Source organism: Hesperophylax consimilis, chromosome 8 (assembly GCF_061612785.1).
Source record: "Hesperophylax consimilis isolate HC1 chromosome 8, BYU_Hcon_1.0, whole genome shotgun sequence".
Taxonomy (NCBI): Eukaryota; Metazoa; Arthropoda; class Insecta; order Trichoptera; family Limnephilidae; genus Hesperophylax; species Hesperophylax consimilis.
In genome coordinates, this window is record NC_142843.1 from 34,677,552 (window position 1) to 34,701,362 (window position 23,811).

Consider the following 23,811-nt stretch of genomic DNA (forward strand, 5'->3'; position numbering starts at 1 on the left):
TGTCAATGGGATAATTTTTTTTAAAACTACATAAATAAAAAAATATTTTGAATTCTTCATAAAAACGGCTTTATATAATTGATACCCAAGTATTTAAGCACTGAAAATAACATCAGATTGTTACCATAACCATTTAAAAGAAACGCTTGAAAATCACTTTTACGTCTTCAGAAGAGGATGTTACATAAAATATATCAATTCTACTCACCTCTGCTCAGCAGTTACAACAAAAATGATGAAATTTTGCATAGGAACCTCCAGCAGCAAATGACGCCACGCACTTCGAATCTTCAATTTCTTGACAACTAAGGCAGTGCCGCCAGTGAAAAGTTTTTTTAGAGTTCCCAGGTCCATCAAAAAACTATCTACTAGTCATTAAAGTACCTACCGTTTTCTGCTTTCAAGGAATTTAAGTTTTTCAAGCACTAGGTAGACGTAGGTAAAGTTAACCGAAGTAGGTAAAGATGCCATAGTTGACGGTATTAATATTTTAAAGTATTTTCTAACTCTAAACACATTATTGAATGTCCTTTGTTTTGCAAAAATAATGACAATGAACCACATTGTGTTTTCGCGCGCAAGTACTTCTGTCTTTATTTTTAAGAGCTGGCAACTTTTGGTTTTTAACTGTCACAATCGATCAAATTCCATAGATAAGATTCTGATCGCACTAGCTGTCAAAACTTTGTTTTTGTTTCTTGGCATTTTCTTGGGCACGTGTATAAAGAATTAAAATGCGTTTGCTTGCGGACGAAACTGATGACGTCCCAAATCTGGACACAGTTTATATATCTACCGCTTGTAACCGTTCGCCTTTATCGGCCGATTGGAGTTTAGACAATGAAATATGTTTCGCCGCCGCAAACTCGGTGGCGGTATTTAAAACAAACGTAAGTATAAACAAAACTATAAAGAAAAATATTATCACTATAATGCCTCTACTTCGAATACAATCGGCCTTCATCTGTAGTTACGCAAAATGTCTTGAACAATCATTGCAATGTCGCGTTCGCAATTTTAGATGTCTATCTACAATATTATTAAGGTAACCTACAAAATTAATTGCGCCAAAGTTATTTATATTACCTACACTCTATTTGATGGCCTCCGTGGTCGAGGGGTAAGGCTCTCTGCTAGCAAGCCAGAGGTCGTGGGTTCAAATCCCGACGAACCAAAATATATTTTAATTGTTTAATTTGTGTTATTTCACAAACTACTCATTTGAAATAATATATAGTATATTTGCTGCACGTTCCAGAGTGGAAGATACTCTCAGTATCGCCTTGGTGTAAGAGCAATGGAATAAATTCGGTTTAGGGGAGTCACTCGAATAACCGAAATTGAACTTGATTTAGACTAATTTGGGCTGTGGAATCCGAATCTGTGGGAATCTTTAACCGAATTTAATATATAAAACATGGTTTCTATGTATCGCGTACGAAATTTCAAGACCCTATAACTCAGTTAATAGTGCCGACCCCACCTAATTCTTACAGATTCGGATTCCCCAGCACTAAATTAGTCTAAATCAAGTTCAATTTCGGTTATTTGAGGGACTCCTCTAAACCGAATTTTACCCAGACCACCATTCAGAATTGAAATGTTGCTTGAAATGGTTTTCGCCGTGTTCGTTGACCAGATCTGAATAGCCAGGTACTTCTCCCTCTTCCTCTTGACTCTTGTGCGGTTTCACATGAAAAAATAAAGTAAATAAAAAAATTATCCAGAATGTGATGAATCCTTATACTGACATGATAATTCAGCAGCCACCAAAGCTAAAAATTCCAACTCTGGTTAATTTAAAAGCATTAATTCTAAAATATTAACCTTTTGAAAAGTGTGATATCCTAGAAAGTAGTTTCAGAAGTTTCTCATAGATGACACTAGGTAGTTATTTAAGGGATTATTCTTAGATGGCACATTGCTGTCAATAATGCAAGGATTCAGTCTATAATAAATACAGGGTTTTCCAATAAGAGGTGTTATTTTGAATAGCCTGCTATTTCGGTAAATGTTACTTTTGAAGTCATTTTTTGATATTTGACAAGTAGAAACTACGCCATTCATAAAAATGGAACAATACACGCTTCAACAACGCATTGAAATTATTAAAATTCACTTGAGTGAATCAAATGCAAATCATCTTGAGTGATGAGGCCCATTTCCACCTCGGTGGCTTCGTTAACAAGCAAAATTGTCGCATCTGGGGCTCGGAAAACCCAAGAGTTATTGTTGAAAAGCCTCTCTATCCTCAACGTGTGACTGTTTGGTGCGGTTTATGGTCCGGCGGAGTCATTGGACCTTACTTTTTCGAAAAGAGGCTGGAGCAACAGTTACGGTGAATGGATTGTGCTATCGAGAGATGATTAATGATTTTTTATAGCCGGAATTGGATGGTATTGATCTGGACAACGTTTACTTTCAACAAGACGGCGCTACGTGCCACACAAGCAACGAAACCATTGATCTTTTACGATTGAATATCAAAATAACACCTCTTATTGGAAAACCCTGTACTAGTGAAACCTTAAGGTTGAGGTCCAGAATAATTCCTACCGCCTGCTAAAGAAGCCATCAGGGCTCAATGTATCTATCACAATAAAGTCCAAAGTGTTTTGTTGACCCTATTTAAATAGTCTGTAAGACAAACCCGGACTCACGCAGCCAGTAGGCTTCGAACCTACTCTCCCAAAGGAGAGGGAATTTTTGATAATGATTTAGAGAGACATATTGCTTTCGAAAGCAGAAAATTATCAGAAAAGTATAATATCCTGGACAAAGAAAGTTTAGCTAAGGCTTTGACCAATCTACGAGGCGTATCCAGAAAGTAAGTGTACTTAATTTTTGTAGGTTACAAATCTTTATTGAAACAAAAAAATTACATGATTACCGTAGTACATATGTAAGCTATTGTTAGACATAGTCGCTATTCCTCTCAATGCAGGTGGTGAAGCGGGGTATCAATTTTTGATGCCTTCCTCGAAGAAATTTCCCGCCAACCCCTTCGTCCACTTCTCCACCTCCTCCTTTACCTCCTCGTCGGTTGAAAACCTTATTCCACCCATGTACAGTAGGGTGGAGTGACATTGCAAAAATCAAATCTCGGTATTGTAATAGCTGCCAAAAGATGCTTCATGTCATTCATATTCTCGTAAAAATACTTTAAAAAATCTAAACTTATGTCTTCATTCAACAACCTAGCGATTTCGTAACGTAAAAAACGTAAATTTAGCCTTTTTTTCCCAAAATCTGAGTACAGTCTCAAAAATATAAAATAATATCCATTACTTTCAATTGCATTTACCTTATTGAACATTACATGTTTTATAAAAAAAAAAACTGCATAAATTGCTCTTAAACTAGTGAGTTTGTGAGCGCTGTGGAGGTGGGGGGGATAATTTCGCTCCTATTGTTTCGTCGCAGAAACTAGATGCGACTTGCATCTAGTTTCGTTTCGGCTACCGCTGACCGTAGACGTGTTAGAATCCTTGTCCGATTAAATTTTAACACATATAATTGTGAAAATGAATGCAAATTACACGAGAAGCAAAATTTTATGTCCAATATTCGGGGCACCAACTGAAATGAACTCTCAAGTGTTACCTACTGTCTCAGAAGTGATTAAACATTATTTGTTCTTACGATATGAGCGTAATCTTAACTCTACAAAAAAACCGTCAGTATTCGAAATAAAAAGTGTTATATCTGCAATTGTTGAAGGAATTTGGAAGCGCGCTTCTATTCCCATTGTTTCACACAATCGAGTGATGAAACTGATCCAAGATCATTATAACGAATACTTAAAACTTAAAAATTGGCCAAAAAAAGTGTGCATTATTATGTTAAGTTAAATTCTTATAAAATCAAAATGAATAAACTTTTCGATATTGCTTCATGCAAATGTAACAATCTGAATATGTGTTCCTGCGAAAAGACGCGCAAGGTACCCACCAAAGAACAAGCATTCCTTGAAGACCAAAGATCCTCGAGAAAAATGATGCTGGGAGCAATAGACACCGACACAACAAAAAAATTACATCGGAAAATGAGGATGCAAGCTCGTTTATCTGAACTTGCTTCGAAGGTCAGCTCATCTACAGCATCAGCGACAAAACCACGTCAACCCTTTTTTGATGAAAACCAATCATTTTCTTCACATTCTTCGCAACCTCCAGAAAATTCCCGTATGATGTTAAAACTCCCCACTTTGGCCAGAATCTGCGATCAGTATGGTTTGTCAGACAGGTCGGCATCAGCTGTTGCAAGTGCTACATTACAAGATTTTGGCATAGTAACAGAAGACGACTCTAAAATGGTGATTGATAGGAGCAAACTCAGACGAGCTAGACAAACGTGTCGCACTTCTTTAATAAAAACATGGCAGATGTCGTCGGAGTCAACAAAAATTCGAGGTCTATATTTCGATGGAAGGAAGGATAAAACACTGTCTCAGGAAAAAATAGGGGATAGATATCATCGGAGAACGATTTCAGAAGAACATTATTCCATTTTATCTGAGCCGGGGTCTCAATATGTTGGACATGTTACACCATCATCAGGAACTGGCAAAAACATCGCAAAGAGCATGTTACACCATTTAAAAGTGAACGGTTTTAATTTGAATGATTTATCAGCGATTGGATGTGATGGGACTGCTGTCAATACAGGCAAAAGAAATGGAACTATTAGATTCATGGAATTGGAATTAGGTCATCCGTTACAATGGTTTATCTGTCAGCTTCATGCAAACGAACTTCCCCTTCGCCACTTGTTTCAACACTTAGATGGTGCTACAACAGGACCTAAAGGGTTTTCAGGACCTATTGGAAAACTTCTTTCAAGCAGCTCTGAAAACACCGTTATAAATTATTCACCAATACACTTTGAGATGCACAAACTCAACGCAGAGGAATTGAAAAATTTGAGCACGGACCAAAAATACTTGTACGAAATATGTTTTGCAGTTACAACAGGTCACTGCCCACCAAATTTAGCAAACCGTCATCCAGGTAGTATTTGTCCTTCACGCTGGTTGACGACAGCAAACTCAATACTTCGATTATATATAGGAACAACTAACCCTTCAGTGAACCTAAAAATTCTTGCTGAATATGTTGTTAAAGCATATGCTCCGACATGGTTTGAGATAAAGAGGCACCCGTCGTGTTAAGATGGGGCATTACATGACTATAATAAAACTCACCCGATATTTGAGCACCGATCTACGAGATATAATTAATCCAGTAATTCAAAGAAACGCCTATTTTTAGCACCCGGAAAATCTGCTACTATCCATGATAATGGATGACAACCTTATTGTAAGAGAATTGGGTTTGAGACGAATATTAAAGGCGCGAGATAGATGTCCGAGTCCATCTGTTGTTAGAGACTTTATTATTCCAACAATAAACTTTTCAGCAAGTAAATATTACGATATTATCAACTGGCAGGAATGCGAAGTTACACCGCCACCGATACTATCCGAAATCAGTAATGATGGCCTAGTCAAAATGATAAATAATTTCGGTGAAGAAAAGGACAGTTTTGAATTTCCCAGATTTCCCTGCCACACTCAAACAGTCGAGAGGTGCATCAAATTAGTTACCCAGGCATCGTTGTCTACAGTTGGGCCTGAAGCAAGAGATGGATTCATTCGGGCGACAATAAAATCTAGGCATATAATGCCCGAATTTCACACCAAATCTCATTTCAAAACACGATAAATATTATAAAACTTCGATAATGTTTAAAAAAATTCTCTTTGTTAAAGTATTTTATTTAATAAAAAAACATGTTTCTCAAAAACACGAAAAAAACAATAAAAATCAATAATCCTCTTCAAAAAACCAAAAATAGACCCCGCCTTGAAACTATGGTAATTTTATTTTTATTTTCAGATGTGTTATGCACCTTATTAGCTATAAAACCCCTAATAAAATTGTATTTTTGCTATGAATATCGCTTGTTTATAATGCTTGGCAGAGTTTTCAGCGACTTTTTTCATACAATTTTTTTCTAAATATAAATGTGCTGGTTGTTGAATAAAGGAATGTTTCGATCGAGTTGATTTTTTTAGACGAAAGAGGTGTTATATAAAGGCAACTTTTTTTTGCTATTACAGTACTGGCATCTTTAAAAAAAAAGTCCCATACAACGTCACTCCACCCTAATGTACAGCTTCAGGGAGGTAAAGAGATAATAATCTGAAGGTGCTAGGGTAAGGGAATGCGTGGGGTGGTTCAGGATATCCCATTTAAACGAAGCAAGCAGTTCCTTCGTGGCGTTGGCCGTGTGTGGTCTGGCATTGTCGTGCAGCAGGCTGACTCCCTTTGTCAGCATGCCTCTCCTCTTGTTATGAATCGCCTTCCGCAATTTTTGTAGGGTCTTACAGTATCTTGCAGAGTTGGTGGTCTCCACTTGAGGCAGATATTCAATCAAAATTATGCCTTGACAGTCCCAAAACACGGATGCCACGATTTTCTTGGCTGAAATTGTGGTTTTGAACTTTTTGGTGGAGGGTGAAGAGGTGAGAACCGTTTTTAAACTCGCGATACCACTTGTACACACTCGTACAATTCATAGCTTTATCACCATATGCAGTTTTAACCAGTGGCGGTTCGTGGTCTTTTTAACAGGGGGTTCAGAAATTCAAGAGAAGATAAACAGATCTAATTAAAATTTACTTACTGTTGTCCTTCGTCAAATAGTCGAATACGGCAGCAGTCACACAACTTAAATAAAGTTAGTGGGAGGGGTACCTACATATTATTGTTTTTAAATCACTTTACACTAGACACAATTATTAGATAATGAGAAAAGTTTTATAGGAATTAAATTATATTTATAATTATTAATAAAGGAAAGATCGTTTACTCCAATTTTACACCACGATGGGTCGCCTCCAAAAACTAAACAGGGGAAGCAAAATAACCGATTGGTTTCCTCGCAACCACATAACCAAGTACACCTTGCGTACCACTCACATTTAAAAACTCGAGTGAATTTCTCGGTTTTCGCGGCACAAACCTGGTTTAATGAGAGGTCAGGACGCGGAGGCCCTTTATTTTTAATTTCCAACCTTTTTTCGTAAGTATTGGCATTATTTTTTTATATAGACAACACTGTATTCCGCCATTGTATAAAAAAATTATGACAAAATATTCGCGACAATCAATAAACGCAAACGCATAAATAAACATATACGCAAACGCTTTCAATTTGAAATCCGAAAGAATACTGTAGAAGACAAAACACAAAATTGCATAACTAGCGACGACAATGGGGCGTTTGCCGAAACTTTCGCAAATATAATTAAGGAATATATGACTTATCTAAAAAAAAAAAATACGAAAACAGAAATCAAAATCGGTCTACTTCAATAGGTAGTAGATTTACAAATGCCATAAGCAAACGGTTGGAGAAATGCAGAAACAAGAAAACAAAAATATGTACAAAAATGACTACAAAGTTAAATGCCATAAATATAACATAATAATATAATATAAAAAATAACACTTGCTTCCCTATGGTTCAAAGGTCAAACGTCGGCCAGTCATTCCGCGAAGTTCTCGGGTTTCTTCGGTTACATTCGTCAATGTTCGGAGGTCACGTGATATCATACCGCGTGATCGACGCACACAATTTGTCTTAGTTTTGCAAAGAAAGACCAAATTTTGTATAAGTCACCGTCATAGGGTCTGTACCGGCTAAAATTCTTTTGTATGAAGAGTTTGGCGCGGATTTCAACTCGCACAAACTTGGAATATGTATCGTATTTTTCGGTGGCGCGGGTTTTGAAGGCGAAATTTTAATAGCGTGCTATCTATAATGTGCTTATATTATTATAAAACAAGTTTGTTTTATTTTCTCATCTTTTTAATGGGGGTTCGCCGCACAAACGCACTTTAGAGAAAACCGCCACTGGTTTTAACCTCATTATAAACCTCATACGGAGGTTTTTCCTTCCAAACGAGATAACGGATGACGCCGCGTATTTCGCATTTGGCGGGAGATTGGATTGACATTTTTCACGAAACGTGTTCTCGCGTTGACACTTCTCAACGTACTGACCTTGAACAGGTCTCGTTGCGGAGGGGAAGAGTCAGGCTACACGTAAGTGTAGCCAACATATCGAAAATAAAATTCATTCGGTCGTGAGAGCCTCAGTACACTTACTTTCTGGATATGCCTCGTATTTGCACCAGATAAGGACATTCCGACATTAGAAAAGTATCTTTTGATTGTTCCTTATGAATACGGCAGCACCCAACGGGTACAAATTTTTCGTTGCCATAAGGAACATCCGGCACTTGAGCGATTAATTGTAATTTTTTTTTTTTGGCAGTATGATGGTCCTGCTCCGAAGATAACTGAGACCCTTAGCAAGCACAGGAGCAAGGTTACCAGTGTCCGATGGATCAGAAATGATATTACAACTTCTAACGACATTCTCTCTGGCTCTCTCGACGGCACCGCCATTCTCTGGAGCAATAAACCTCATGGCTATTTCATTCCTGTTGAAACTTTTCACGTTTGCAACAATGGAGTTGCGGTGGTCGATGGCAGGGTATTACCGCATCAAAATGGTGGATTATATTACTATGTCGTTGCGGCTTCTATAGGTTCTTTGGTTAAGATTTGGACAAGGCATCTACCAGGTAAGATATTATTATATAGCATTTATGCAAGGTGTCTAGGAATAATGAGGTGATTTTCTCACGAAAACGGCGCTATATAAATAATCCAATCATTATTAATATTAAAGTGCACTAACTTCGGGAAATAATTAGTACAAGAAAACAATATAATTAACTTGAAAAAAAAAACAATGTAATTTCGAAAAAAGTTTTTTTATCTTTTTTTCTTCTATCATCATGTAGAATCACTTCCTGAAGTAAGTGCACTTCCCCAGACACCCAGCACTCACTCATTGACCCATTAAAATATTTTAGAAAAAAAATTATTTTGTATTCAAATGCTAGCTTACATGAAAAATGGTGACCGGGTATGTCATCAAAATGACAATTCAACACACCTCCAAAAGGTGATATAAAGTCATGAAAAGTGATGAAACAAAAATTAGGTTAAATAGTTTACATAGGTAATAGTTCACTTTTACTGACTAAACCACTTTAAACGTGTGTTGAATTTTCATTTTGATGAAATATCAGGGAACCATGAAAAACAGGGTCTACAGGGCAAACACATAGAAGAAGACGGAAGATAAGAAGTGTTCAAATTATGGTCCCAAATTTGTATCTTCTACAACACTAAGTAACTAGCTAACCATTACGCCATTTCTCTGAAGGGATAAACCTTCACACAACACACCATGTCTCGACCCACACTCCTTGCCTCACTACTCTTCTGTTATTCTTACTTTTGACATGACCAAACTCAAGTACCCTTTAAGTACCGTTTTCTATTTCTTTTATTTATGTATTCCAGATAGCTTCAACCTTCTCCAGACAATTGATCTTAGTGGTAGGCTTTGCCTGACCTTGAGTCTCAATTCCCTGCCCGCAATCAGCGGCCCCATGCTGGCGATAGCCAAGGATGATAACAAGATACATCTGTATCTCGAAAAGGAGAGTCGCTTCGCCAAAGTGGATATTTTAGTAGGACACGAAGATTGGGTTCGTGGACTGGATTTCATAAAGAGTGGTGAATATGAATAATTACTCATTTTTATTAAAGTTATTTTATATTGTGACAAAATCAATAACCCCGCAGACATATTTTTTTAGTGTAATTTATCAGGCCAAAGGTGGGTTCCTCTGAAAGGTAGGTCTAATGTATGGTTTTAAACGAGTTTCCGAAAATACTAATTAAATATTCGCTTCTTGAGACATTTTGAGTCTGGTGTTCTGCCTCACTTGCCTGAAACCACTGTTTTTTTAAATTCATATTATTGTTTACAGAAAACAAACTCATGCTGGCGTCATGCTCTCAAGACAGCCACATAAGACTTTGGTCGATTGAGTCCCATTTAGAATCTTACGCATTCAGTGATGAGACGGTCGAGCTGAGAATTGAAAGGAAAATATTTACTTCTGCAAATCAACTGAAATGGGCTGTCTCTCTGAACGCAGTCTTATCTGGCCATGAAGGCTGGGTGTACGGAGTGCACTGGAACCGCAGTAAGCAATATTTGATTACACCTTCATATTAAAAATATCTACCCATGTTTTATCCCCTAATTTTTATGTTTTCTTTTATTAAAACCTGGCAGGCTCTAATAACTGGTAGGGCATCAATAAAAACCCTAGCTATGTTTTTTTTACATGTTTTTAATGTATTTCATTATTGTCAATGAAAATTCCAAAGGAATAAAGTTAATATTGTGGAAGTGTGTCTATTATATCTATATATAGAGATATTTACTAAATTGTAGTCTCATAGGGGTTAAGGTATCAGGTATTGGGTACTTTACCTTAGGTACCTTATCGGATAATGTAATTTGTTATAGATGTAAACACGGGAAAACTGAAGCTTCTCTCGTCTTCGATCGATAAGACCCTGATAGTATGGGAGCCGCAGATCACCGACCAGGGCGCTGAGGGCATCTGGATGGAGAAAGTGCGGGTGGGGGAGGTGGGGGGGAATGGTCTGGGTTTCTACGGAGGGAAGATCTCCCCCGACGGAGAAAGCATCATGGGACATGGTTACGCCGGCTCCTTTCACATCTGGAATAGAAAAGAGGTGCTTATTTACTGAATATTTTGTTAGGACTAATCTTTAATATCTGAGGATCAGTGACAGCTTATGACGTTTTTGTTCTAAGATTGAAATACATTTTTTTTTGCTTTTTAGCAAATTTTTATTTGCTTCTTAGTTAAAACAATTTATTATACATATTATGTATTATTAACTTTTGCCTCAGGAAACAGATAATTGGGAGCCTTCTGTTGTTTGTGGAGGCCACTACAACGAAGTAGTTGACATTGGTTGGGAGCCAGAAGGCAATTTTTTGGTCAGCATAAGCACCGACCAGACCACCAGAATCCACGCCCCATGGGTCAGAGAAAACTCCACAAAGAAAACATGGCACGAACTGGCACGCCCCCAAATCCACGGATTCGACATGTCTTGCCTCGCCATCATATCTAAATACAGTTTCGCATCCGGCGCCGAAGAAAAAGTTATAAGAACTTTCCAAGCTCCAAGCAATTTTGTAACCAATTTCCATAATATATGCAAGACAAACGATGCTGATTCGCCTGCTGGTAATATTCCTTACAATTATTTTCATCCCCTTTTTATCCAATTTTTTATATTACCCCACAAAGGAGTGTGTACATTAAAAAGTACATCAACCAAACCTCATGTCATCTTTTGGGATGTGTATGGAGGGCCTTTATTTTGGAAGGAAGGTGAGGAAGTTCTGGGAAGATAAAAGATATGAGGGTTGGGAAGGAATCTAGGGATCAGTGTGTTCAGGGGTGACAAACATATGAATATAACCCTCCCACTGCGACGCAAGGCGATTGGTCGAGAGACCAGTTGGAAAGGTTAAAGGGTGTCCCTGAACTAGCCTCTTCCGATCTGGCATGCTACGCAGCTGATGAGCACATCCTGAACACACGTCACCCGATAACCCGGGTATCCCTGCTAAATTACCAAACTTAGCAAACGACTTGGTACATTTGGGGGAACCATTTCTTCATCAAGGCGACTCTAGACATCCGTATCTTGTTTTACTTCTGTGGCAATATTCATTTCAAACCTAGTCTCTCCTTTTCTTCTGCTGTTCGTGTACCGTTCTATTTTTCCCAGATTTGTCTAAAAAAACGGCTTCTATGGTTAAGTGGCTACCAGAGATGTGCTTTTCTCAATGCATTTTCCATTTTAAATGCTTTTTTGCAACATTCTTCCTACTATCTCCACTAATTTTTTTTCATAAGCCCCAAATATCAGTCGGTCCTCAACCTCGCTATGAGAGATAATTTACATTTGTCAAGTTGCTCCCTGGTAAGAGCCCTGGCAATTGAGTGATACCATTACAAAAAATACTGAACATGGAGCCATGACGCTGTAATATTAAATTTTAGATAGCAGTTTCTATGTTTTTACGTTGCCAACATTAGTCCCGCGCAATTTTTTTGTGGTTTCATAATCTGTAGTCGTGGTGTTTTTGGATTTACCATCATGTAATATGTTTGTTCTACATTGATATCCATTATTAAATGACAAAAATGTTTAAAAATTCTATAATTATTTTATTGTTTGACCTGAGAAACCATTTTGCATTTTCAATGAATTTTGAAAATAGGTATTTTGCATTTTGCATTTGAAATGCTTTTCTAAAAACCATTTTGCATTTTGCACATCTCTGGTGGCTACGAATCAGAAGGTCGGAGGTTATAGCCCCGACATGTGCAAATAAATTTTATTTTATAAATATGTGTTATTTCACAATTAATTAATTTAAAATAATAAATAGTATATTTGCCACACTTTCTATCGCCCTGGTGAAAGACTACCATTCAGAATCGAAACGGCCTTAGTCGTAATTGTTAGGCAAGGAAGGGTTCTGGTTTCGAGTCCTAGATGTGACTGAATCTTTTTCTGATTTTTCTGTTTCAAATATTCATTTCAATAATTAAATATTACAATTTGACATTTTTCTCATTAAGTTATAAAAATTTATTTATTTGTTATTCAATTTGACTGGCATCTTGACAAGCAGAGTTTTTTGGTTTGTGGAACTATCGAATAAATTACTAGCTTGTATACCATTTCACAGTATATTGTTTTATTTATTATTCCAGATGTTCTGGAAGGGATTTGCGAGGGAGCATCAGTGCCATCTCTGGGCTTGTCAAACAAGGCAGTTTTTGCGAGTGACCAGTCCCCCATGAGTACTGAAGACAGGCATGTCAAAGATGTGTACCCAGATAACTATTTTGTTCCCACTGAACTTGAAGGTAATTATTTGCAAAATTTAAATTGACTAATTTAAAATCAAATTTCATAAAAACCTTAGAATAAAAAATAACTCCAGAAGTGTTCCATTTAGCTAAATAGCCCAGCTCTCCGTTGCACTGACACTCGTCTGACATCGTAGATCTCAAACCCATTTGAGTTTCGTAAACTTCCGTATTTGGAAATTTAAACCTCGATTGGGTAAATATTTGGATCACGAAACACGCACAAGGCACTTCTTCTGTTATTCTTTATTCTATGATATAAACCAATTTTTCGTGTTAAATGTTTCAAACTGCTAGTGTTAATTTTTACTACTTCACTGCAAATTGTATTTCAGTACCTCCAACGGAAGAAACACTTATGCAGAACACCCTTTGGCCAGAGATGCACAAGTTATATGGGCACGGATACGAAGTGTTTGCCCTTGCAGCCAGCGGAGATGGAAAACTACTTGCTTCTGCCTGCAAAGCTACGACCCCTCAGCATGCCGCTATTATTATATGGTATTAATAACAATTAATTCGGTGCCCGAATGACAATTAATTTATGTCTTCCACAATAAAATTTCACCACTGTTGGGGAACCTTTTCTTCGACAAGGTTGTAAAACCGTATACTATTACATATGTTGAAAGGGAATTGATTAATTTTTACACAGTGCCTGCCCACTGCTTAATTAATTATTAAGCATGTTTTTTTACTTTAAAGCAGAAACACACTGGTTCGACGCACATGATATACGCAATGCTACATTTCCAGGTCGACGTGCACACTGGTTCTACGCATGCAAGGCGCATGAACACATTGTCTGTAGTTCTTACGTATGTGGCACAGACGCGTCGGTTGATTTGACGTTTATTTTTAGGTTATGTTTATGTGTTTCACTTCTCAGCAGATCCAATTCATACCTTTGCAATGTCTTGTGATTCGAAAAGCGAATTTGACGACTTATTAAATTATAATTTTTAATTGAAAATTTTGGTAAAAATGAATATAAAAAGGGGAGAAGAACAATTTAGTTCACAAAATAAATAAAATAAAAATTGCGTTATGTTGTTTGTCATTTTTCTGGCATTATCAGCTTTGTTCTGCTCCCACCAACCATACAGCTGGAATTAAAACTCTGCGCTTAATTTTGTACATGACAGGCACGCACCGAGAAAAGTGCGGCAAGTAACAAGCTAAAGGTCAAAGACTAAAGACCGGAGAGAAAAACCGCCGTTTTAATCTTATTATTTGTAACACATGCTCGCCGATTTTATGCATTAGTTCATGTGAAAAAGGTGACTTGTGATTAATCGAACGTTCTTCCCAAGTGCGGGCCCCGCTGGACATCAAACCAAAGAATCACCAACCTGATGAGTGAAGAAATGTGGCGATTACTTTGTGTGTTGGTCAGGGTAGCTCAATCTCCATTTCAAATTACAAATCTCCTGGAACAGAGAAAGGATAACGCCTTTCTCTGCCCTAAATTAGGGTGACGCAATTCCTTATGATTTGGTGTTTGGAGAGTTCCATGCTCTATTACCTAGAATCTGATATCCAACTATTCTTCATGTACTTCCGTAAAACAAAGGGAAATTTGAAGAGTGTCACAGCATTATTGAATGTAATATAAGAAAAGAAAATACACGTCTTAGGGGCCGTTCAAGTATTACGTAAGCAGATTTATTACAAGTATTTACCCCCTCTTCCCCCTTGTCACCAAAAGTAAGCAAAGTTCTTATCCCCCCCTCCCATGCTTACGTAAAAATTGGTACCTATATGCATTTTTCTGTTAATGTATTCTGTTTTTTAAGCGAGTACCTAAACGTATTAATTATTTATGGGAATCCCCGAATATGTATTCGGTTTTCAAACATAGACAATGTGTGGGTTGACAATGTGTAAAAAAAAAAATAACTACTGCTGAGCAGTGCTGTACGTAATCACTATCTCGACCCCCCCACCCCCTCATGTCATCAAAAATAAGCAAAGCAAAGACCCCCCTGCCCCCCTATAGTGCTTACATAATACTTGAACGGCCCCTTATCGGAAGTCAATTATTGTTACCAGAGAAAGTCTGGCAGTTTTTATTTGGTACAATTGCCATTCATTCTATGGGTATAATGGGAATAATATTGAAACGTATTATATTTTAGAATATTTTTATTTAATGTCAACTTGATATGTATGTAACGATCATAGCGATTCTTCGTGTTATTGTTGTGTCTCTTGCACCTGCTCCTCAAGCCTGCCGCTAACTATGGTGAGCTACTGAAGAGCTCAGCTACATTTATGGCTGAATGCAAAAATATTTTTATCCTTATCTAATCTATAAATAAATTCATGTCAAACCAATTTCAATTCAATCACCTGTCAAAACAACCCTAACCTAACACTAGATGCATAGATTGTCCTAGTAAGTTTAAACATTCTATTTTAAAAAAAAGATACAATGTAAAGAAACAATAAAACAATAGATTACCACTCATAGTGAAATCAACTCGTTGGAGGCGTGAAGCCACCCCCTCCATCTTTATACATCCCACAGCGATCTGAACAACCCAGATTGGCGCAGCAATCGAAGCGTAAGTTTGCATTGCGTGTAAAAAGTGTGTTTATAAAGCATCTATTTCCATAGAAAATGTATGGATTGTATTAGTCCAGAAATCTTAATCCGTTGCTTAAATAGCGTACGTCAACCCAGTGTGTTTCTACTTTTAGCGGTGGGAACTGATTGTCATCCAAAGTATACCAAATTATTATTGTCATTAGAGGTGGGTATTTTTATCCATTGTATTTTTTGTTTCTCGTTAAATTACATACATTATTACAACATTATAACATTGATTTATACTATATTACATACTTGCTCGTGATAATCAGTTGTGTGTCTGTAACAACCAAAATACAATATTTCATTAATTTTGTAGGAAAAGAAAATACATATTGAAAAAAAATAAATACAGAAAATACTTTTGGGTATAAACCACTGTTCCAATAATAACACACTGTTGGTACACACAGGCGGTAGAGATTAAGTTGAATTCTGTATCCTAAGATATAATAAAAAGTGAAAAAATATAGGCGTGCATTTTGTTGTTATATTGTTGTGGTTATCTGTCCACAGTAAATAATACCTTTTTTTTTACAATTCATGTATGAATTTTGTGTTTAACTCTGGTTTAAAGATCTCTAGAACTTTTGCTTTGAATTTAAGTTTTATTTTCAAAAAAGTGTTTGTTTTGAAAATCCAGACAAGCAGTAAAGTAAGCTATAATATTTTTAGCAGAAAATTATAATTGCAGTTTTCAAAATTGATTTGTGAGGAAATTATTCTGTGTGTGATTTTTCACGTGTCTGCACTAGTATTTGTTATAATAACATATAAATTAATGTAATTCCACTTTTTTATTTATTTTTTTCAGGGATACAACAACATGGGTACAGACTCAAAGCCTATCCTCACACCAGCTGACCATCACGCAGCTCAGTTTCTCCCCAGACAATCAGTCCCTCCTGTCCGTCTCAAGGGACAGGCGCTGGTCTGTCTTTGAGAAGAACGCTGAAGATGTATTCACGCTCATTGGGACAACAGACAAGAAAAACGGTTTCCACAGCCGTATCATTTGGTGCTGCTCCTGGACACATGATTCGCTGTTTTTCTTTACTGGTTCCAGGGAAGGATTGGTAAATGATTTTTTTTTTCATTTCTTTTCTTGTAAATCAGCTATGTGCAATTTCTCCCTGTTTGTGATTGCACTGAATTTTTAGCAAACCCATTATTGATCGTATAATATATTGATAATTACTCTGATAATGAGCTGGCCTGCGATTCTGGAGTTAAACGATCAATCGTTTTCGTATGCGCCGTCTTCGAGTGAAAAACTACTAGTCGTCGCGACTAACTTTTTCGAATGTTTCAATTTTACGTATTCTTGAGCGTCGAACGGTCGAAGTTGGTAGAAGAGATGATTATATTGGCACCCCTGTGAATATTGTCTATGTTCCTGATGTTTTTGGGATTTCTATGGTGTGACTGTCAAACAGACAACAGTTATTCGTTATTCAAAACAGAAATGGCTGCGGGACATATTACAAATTGCTAAAAGCAACTCTTAATTGAGCTTGTAAGCTCCGATAAAGACTTAGTAAGTGGGAAATTTTCACCCACTTTTACATTTGCGGAATCCGCGCGGTAAAACAAAAATTGACAGCTAGACTAGATTTTGACAGCCAATTCCATAGAAACGCCAACAACCTACCACTCGCTGCCCTGTTTCTACTGGTTATACCCAGTAGTTGTTGTGTGGAATGACTTTTGACGTTTGGCGTCGAAGTATGTACCTTCGACCAATTTCGGGAATAGCAAAGACGACCAACGTACGTACTTTCGACGGCGATTACGAGCGCCCTCGATTCAGGAATAGAGCCCCTGAGGTATCGTTATATCCTTTCTAAAATAGTTTGAAATCTGAAATAATCCCAAATAGTTACTTCTCATTACTTTTTCTTGGTTACTGTATATTTACCCATTACCGTAGAGTAAACAAGAGACAACTGCCCAAAAGGATGAGGGAACAAACCAACTTGCGCTAAGCGGGGATAGTGGCGTGGGCATGTCCCTTTCAGTGATTTGTCAGTAAATGAATCCAACAGTCTACAGGCAACTCGCATTGTAGTTACTATTTAGTCTTTGGAAATAAAACCTGCTTACGAATAACTAGCCCTTTTAACAATAAATGATTGCTGCGTTATGCACGTCATTGAGAATCCCAAATTGGGAGAAAAGGGTCAACTTGTTTCCAAAATTGAATATTTTGTTACAGTATTTAGTATTTAGACACTTTTACAATTTACTGACGTCCAGTTAATAAAAACATTCAGGCCTTGTGAAAAAAAAGTTGCACAATGGACTGTGCCGAAAACCGTTACCTTACTTTAGCGAACTTTCCTTTCCTTCGCAGAATTTGGTTTTCTTGATGTACGTTCGTCGGCAGTCAAAGTAATGATGCCATCAAAGATATTAGAAAACGAGATGTGCTATGAGCAGTTCATACTGTGTGGAATTGTTTTGCCCAGTGTCGCCGGTTTTGTTCACCAATACTACTGCACACCTTCGCTTACGCTAAGGACGTATCGTTTCAGTTGGCACTAATACATAGAACAGATTTCTGTGCGTACACGTCCCGATAGTATTCAAAGTACCCTAATTAGGTAGTACTCCGCCTACGGTCCGGCGGCCAACATAGCATATCTCGTTCTTCTAATATCTTTGGATGCCATAGTTTATTAAAGACATGCATATGACACCTTCCTGGTGCCAAAAAGATTGCACATGGTTTGTGTCCAGCTTGTCGAAATGATATCCAGATTTTGCGATAGGGCAGTCTTCTGACGTCAGTGGTGATTACCTATGTTCAAATTAGCTCTTTAAGCACTGCACTTCCATATGAGTCGTGTAATTTCTATACCCGCTATATCAACTTTCATTGATTTGGAGAAAACCGCAAAAAACTGTCACATCTCTAGCGTACATAAGTAATTGCATAAAAATTTTTTATACAAGGAATTGGAGTAATAAAATTTCGAAAAGCATTTATTTTTCTATATTTGTCTAGCAATAATTAAGTAATTTCGATAAATAAAATGAATAAAGCAGATTTTGATACTCACTTCGTGATATAGAGGCTTTTGAAAGTCAACTGAGCCGACATGGCGGGTTTAGAAACACACGCGTAGATCATTTTGACACATGAGCGTGGCGTCAGAGCGGCGGCCATATTGTATTTTGGCAAAATAACTGCTTGTGATTGGTTGAATCCGATATAGCGCGTTTTGGATTGTAACTTTCTGTATGATATAGCGGATTCGGTTTCTCACTCGCAGTTTTAACATGGTTTTTGGTCGTGATAAGGAGGGTTTTGAAACTCAATTTTAGGCTCCTCTTGTTGCTCGCAAAAATGTGAACAAGATGTCATACTCAGATCATTTTGTCAAAAAATCGGATATAGCGGGTATAGAAATTATAGGATTCATATATATTCGATGTACGTATAATGTAGAAGTTAATGATAAGACTAGATTATTGTACATCATTCTATCAAATACCTTTTTCTTTCAGATTGTAATGTGGGGCAAATCCGATACTGTCAGCGAGTCATCAACAGGTCCTTACTCCAGTGTTTGTCCTCCATTGAGTTTGCCAAACGAATCAGTGACAGCCTTAGCCATATCTCCAAACGTCCTGATAGAGACCTACATCATGGCAGCTGGCTTCGAATCGGGAAGAATTTCACTGTTCAGAATACAAAAGACACAGCCCGGAAGAGAATGGCACCTTATTTACACTATGGATAACGGGTAAAACTCATTACATTTTACTTATTTTTAAGTAGTGAGTTATAAATTCAAATATTGTTACAAACCAAAACTCAGTGTCAAGAATATCTTAAATCATCGCAAAATATTGATACCTTGAAGCTTGGGTAAACTCGGAACTTGAGGTTAAGAGTAGCAATAATTGCAAGAGAAGCTTTTACCGAGATATCTTTTATCCAAGATAATCTGACAGTTAAAATCTAACTGTTGTTGCGCAAAATGATATTTTAAGTAAATTTTTCTGTCTTACCAGTGTTCATGTATTTATCAAAATTTTATATGTATACTTATATGTATTGCATAAGTAGCTTCCCCAAAATAGCTGCTTATATTCATAGAATTGATTTTTTCTCCCTCATTTTATTTAAAATATATAAATCCTAAGATATTTTTGTTTTTGTAATTTTTTTATAAAACTAAATAAGTGTCCTTCTTAAATAATCTAAATAAATATGATAATTACGACATAAACAAACACAAAAAGTGCATCGCAAGGTCAATGACGCTTCCACAATCGCGATGCACTTGATCACAGATAAAAATAAATAAATCTTTTGTATTTCTTGGATATTTACCAAGAAAATTTGTAAACATTTTTGTTTCATAGAGTTTTATTTTTCAATGTATTCAATATATTCATGTTTTGGGGTTTTATGCCATGTTACATTTCGTCCTCCTCTAGCTAACATATTGTTTTATTTAATTAATTAGTGGAGACAATATTAGCGATAAACGAAAATTTGAAACAGAAAAATCAGAAAAAGATACGGTCACATCTAGGACTTGAACCCTTGCCTTGCCGGGGCACTGCTCTACCAACTTAGCTAATGGAACCCTATCTCCTTCGGTCATATTTAACTGTATCATACTTAGAATAAGAACTACCAACATTGTCTTCATTGTCTCAATGCACATTTTATTGGCTGCTATCTATATGCATGATCGCAAGATTCAACCTGAACTAAATGCAATCTAGACAGTGTCTTAGATAAATATATCTTATTTTTATTTTTCTGTTTCAAATTTTCGTTTAGGAATTGCTAATATTGTCTTCAATAATTAAATATTACAATTTGAGGTTTTACTCATTAAGTTATTCCAAAAATAAATATTATTTTATTTTGTTTTCTAGCACTGCACACCACCTGACAGTGAAGAGACTTGCGTTCAGACCAAATATGAACCAAATGGAGAAAGCCAGCTCCGATATGATGCAGTTAGCCAGCTGCTCCTGCGATCACTCTGTTAAGATATTTAACATCAAACTGTCGTATTGTATCGCACATTCTGAGATTCTCCAACACAGAAGCGATGTACCCAAATTAAATTTTTAAAGATCTTTTACTTACTGTGTTATTTATCCAATGATTATGAAGACAATATTAGCGACTCTCAAATGAAAATTTGGGGAAGAAAAAGATTCAGTTGCATCAAGAAATTGAACCCAGGACCTTGCCGGGGCTTTGCTTTACCACTAAGCTAATCCGACCCTTTCCCTTTCGGTCATATTTAAACTGTATCATACTTCGACTGTGAACTACCTACATCATCTTCATTTTCTTAATGCATATTTTTATTGGCTGCTATCTTTATGTGTATGATTGCAAGGTTCTTCCCAAACTAAATGCAATCTAGATAGTGTAATGCAATAAGGCTGGTTCGATTCCTAGATGCTTCCGATCTTTTTCTAATTTTTCTGTTTCAAATTTTCGTCGAGAGTCACTAATATTTTCTTCAATGATTAAATTTGAGGTTTTACTCATTAATTTATTCAAAAAATAAAATAAAATAGATTGTGGATGTATTTAAATAAATAAAAAAAGTCAATTATTTAATAACTTTATATTTGGTACCATGTCAACACACGAGGGAACTGCGAGATATCAACCAACATAAATCAATGTACACTGAGTTTACCTAAATAACATCAAATGTATGTATACCACTTTGTAAATTTATCTTATTTACAAAAATATATTCTATATTATTTACCCAAAAATAGAGCACCGATCATTATGACATAAACTGAAACTTTTGAAAACATAATTACAAGAAAGAAAACCATCGACTTCATAAAAATGTCTTTTGATCCATTGTGCTATAATACATTTTAATATACATAAATTGTTGTAGGGAATCTTTTTTTATAATTTGGATAACTTAAATTAATATCAAAAACTCCAGAGATCACAAGTAAAATACATGTTTTTTTACACCTACGTCAACAATCGCAGGACCTACAAATTCGTATTTGCATTTTCCAAAACAATTTGCCAACATATATAAGTAGGTAACTCTATAGTGACTGCTTCTTTGAACAGTTAAACCAACTATATACATAAAAAGAAAAAAATTGCAAGCACAATCAGTTAGAACTTTTAAAAATAATTTCAACAATATGAGTAAGCACGCACTAGACGACAACCGCCATTATTGTAACTTCCACGATTACAAGCAACGTTTTTTTGCTAAAAACAGGGCTTGATTGTTTCAACCAAAAGGTTGGTTTAATAAATTTGGAATATTGCTTTGGTTACAAGATGAAACAACCCGGCCTAGCTAAAACTTATTGTGCTTTGGTCATGGTCGGTTTCCCTGTGCCATTTTCTTGTAAAATCAACTTGTATAAGTTAACAGTCAAAGAACTAAAAACATCTTTTTAAATTATTAAAATTATATTATGTAAGACAAACTATTGCTTTCAAAAAAAAATGTGGAAATTAGTATTACATACCACTTATTAGTTATTCTAAAAATAAACACAGTTAAGAAGATATCAATGCATTTGAAAAATATTAAATTATATGCATTATGTCGAAAATAAAACAATTATTATATCACGAAAATAGTTTAAACTCAATAACTTAATTAATAATATAAATGTGTAGGTACCATAATACAGCATTTATAAAGTTGTGTACTAAATGTATTAAATTTTGTAAAAAGTAAAATAAATTAATAATATTACATAATAATAAAAGTGGTAAATTTTTCATATTTATTGTGGTAAAAAAATTAATAACAATCAAAAGGAAAGAGTCCTATTTGTCTACATTAAATTTCTGAAATGAAAAAATGACTCAAGCTGTCAGCAGGTTGTATTCCTGGTTAATTACTTGATAGTGCATATATTATTATGGCATTGGCTCTTAGAGCGTGGTAGTTCATCTGAGGTGGTTCTATCACCAATTGCATTACACGTTCAAAGATTATTAAACTATGTGTAAATTCATAAGTTTATATCAATTACATAATTAACTTTTGAAAAATGAAAAATGTTTCTAAAGGTGTTCCGATGGCTTGGACCGGTGTTAAATGTGAATGAGGCTTAAACGTCAAATGGTTTTTTGACATTGGACGTGTTCAGTCGTTGGAAATTTCAACCATGGAAAGGAAAGATTAACAATCGAAGAACATATTAAAGTTATTGAAGCCTTTTACAAAAAAAGGCTGCAAATAAAAATGAACTTTGCAATTTTTTTGATCAGCTTAATCTACCAACCGAGAGTGCAATTGAAAAAAAATTCAAACGAACCGGGTCAGCGGCAGATGTGAAATCACTATTGCGTGCTCGCGTATGCCATTCAGCTAAAACCATTGCTGCAGTGCACGAGAATGTGGACGCATTTGGAATTATCTCAAGAGTAAGTCCAATAAGCCAACAACAATTCAACAGCTGAAGGATGAGTAATAAGGTATATTGGTGAGATCGAGGAACAATTATACAGATGCCATGAAAAATAAAATTTTGACCATCGAGTGGAGGAATGCTGCCGAAGCCTTGGCGATCATTCAGGCGATATTATCTTTCACACATAATTGCCACGTGCCAAATAACATGATCCAATGAAGATTTTCAAAAATTTTTTTACAAAAAACATGTCTTATTTACTCTTAACATCGATCCGTCTTATTAGAACACCTTTTGAAAATTTAGGATGAAAGAAATTATTAAAAGAGAGGTCACATAAGGCCCTCTTCCACAGGGATTCGCAAGTATCCGATGCTTGTGATGTGTACTCGCGTCGCAAACAACTTGTCACACATTTCATACATGTTGCTATTGAAATCACGAAACTCACATCCCCATCAATCATTGTTTAATTCTTGAAATATCAACCTAGACTGCTCTCATAAACCTCACTCACAACCAAACAGTTGCCGTGACTGTCATTTTTGTTATAGCACACGCATTGTTACACAATGTTTGACACAAGTAACGCCATGTTTAATGTTTCCACGACGTAAGTGGGAACAACCTAACCCGGCTGGTTTCGGGAGACTGGCATCGCTGACGAGTATACAAAATGTCGCCACGTATGCCTACTTACAAACCTCCACGTAAATTATGGCGGTAGTCACCAAAATACTTGAATCGTTGAGTATCGAATACTTGCATATCTCTGTGAAAGTGCCCAAGACAACATAGAAACAACACAACATGTGAGATTGACATAATATAAATATTACAACAGAGTTGTAGAACTAATCTCGGCGATTAGAAAAGTAAGTACTTGTATTA

The 23,811-nt window shown here is 36.2% G+C and overlaps 1 protein-coding gene across 1 annotated transcript; it reads left to right on the forward strand.

Annotated features, from left to right (window-relative positions):
* Positions 1–665: 665 nt before the first annotated feature.
* On the forward strand, positions 666–23,802 carry Elp2 (elongator complex protein 2). The gene is made up of 11 exons (XM_089634152.1): positions 666–890; positions 8,345–8,657; positions 9,448–9,663; positions 9,921–10,139; positions 10,469–10,701; positions 10,883–11,225; positions 12,771–12,926; positions 13,265–13,430; positions 16,337–16,598; positions 19,033–19,271; positions 20,422–23,802. The coding sequence occupies exons 1-11, from the start codon at positions 735–737 to the stop codon at positions 20,621–20,623; spliced, it is 2,505 nt and encodes an 834-aa protein (XP_089490278.1). The 5' UTR covers positions 666–734; the 3' UTR covers positions 20,624–23,802.
* Positions 23,803–23,811: the final 9 nt, after the last annotated feature.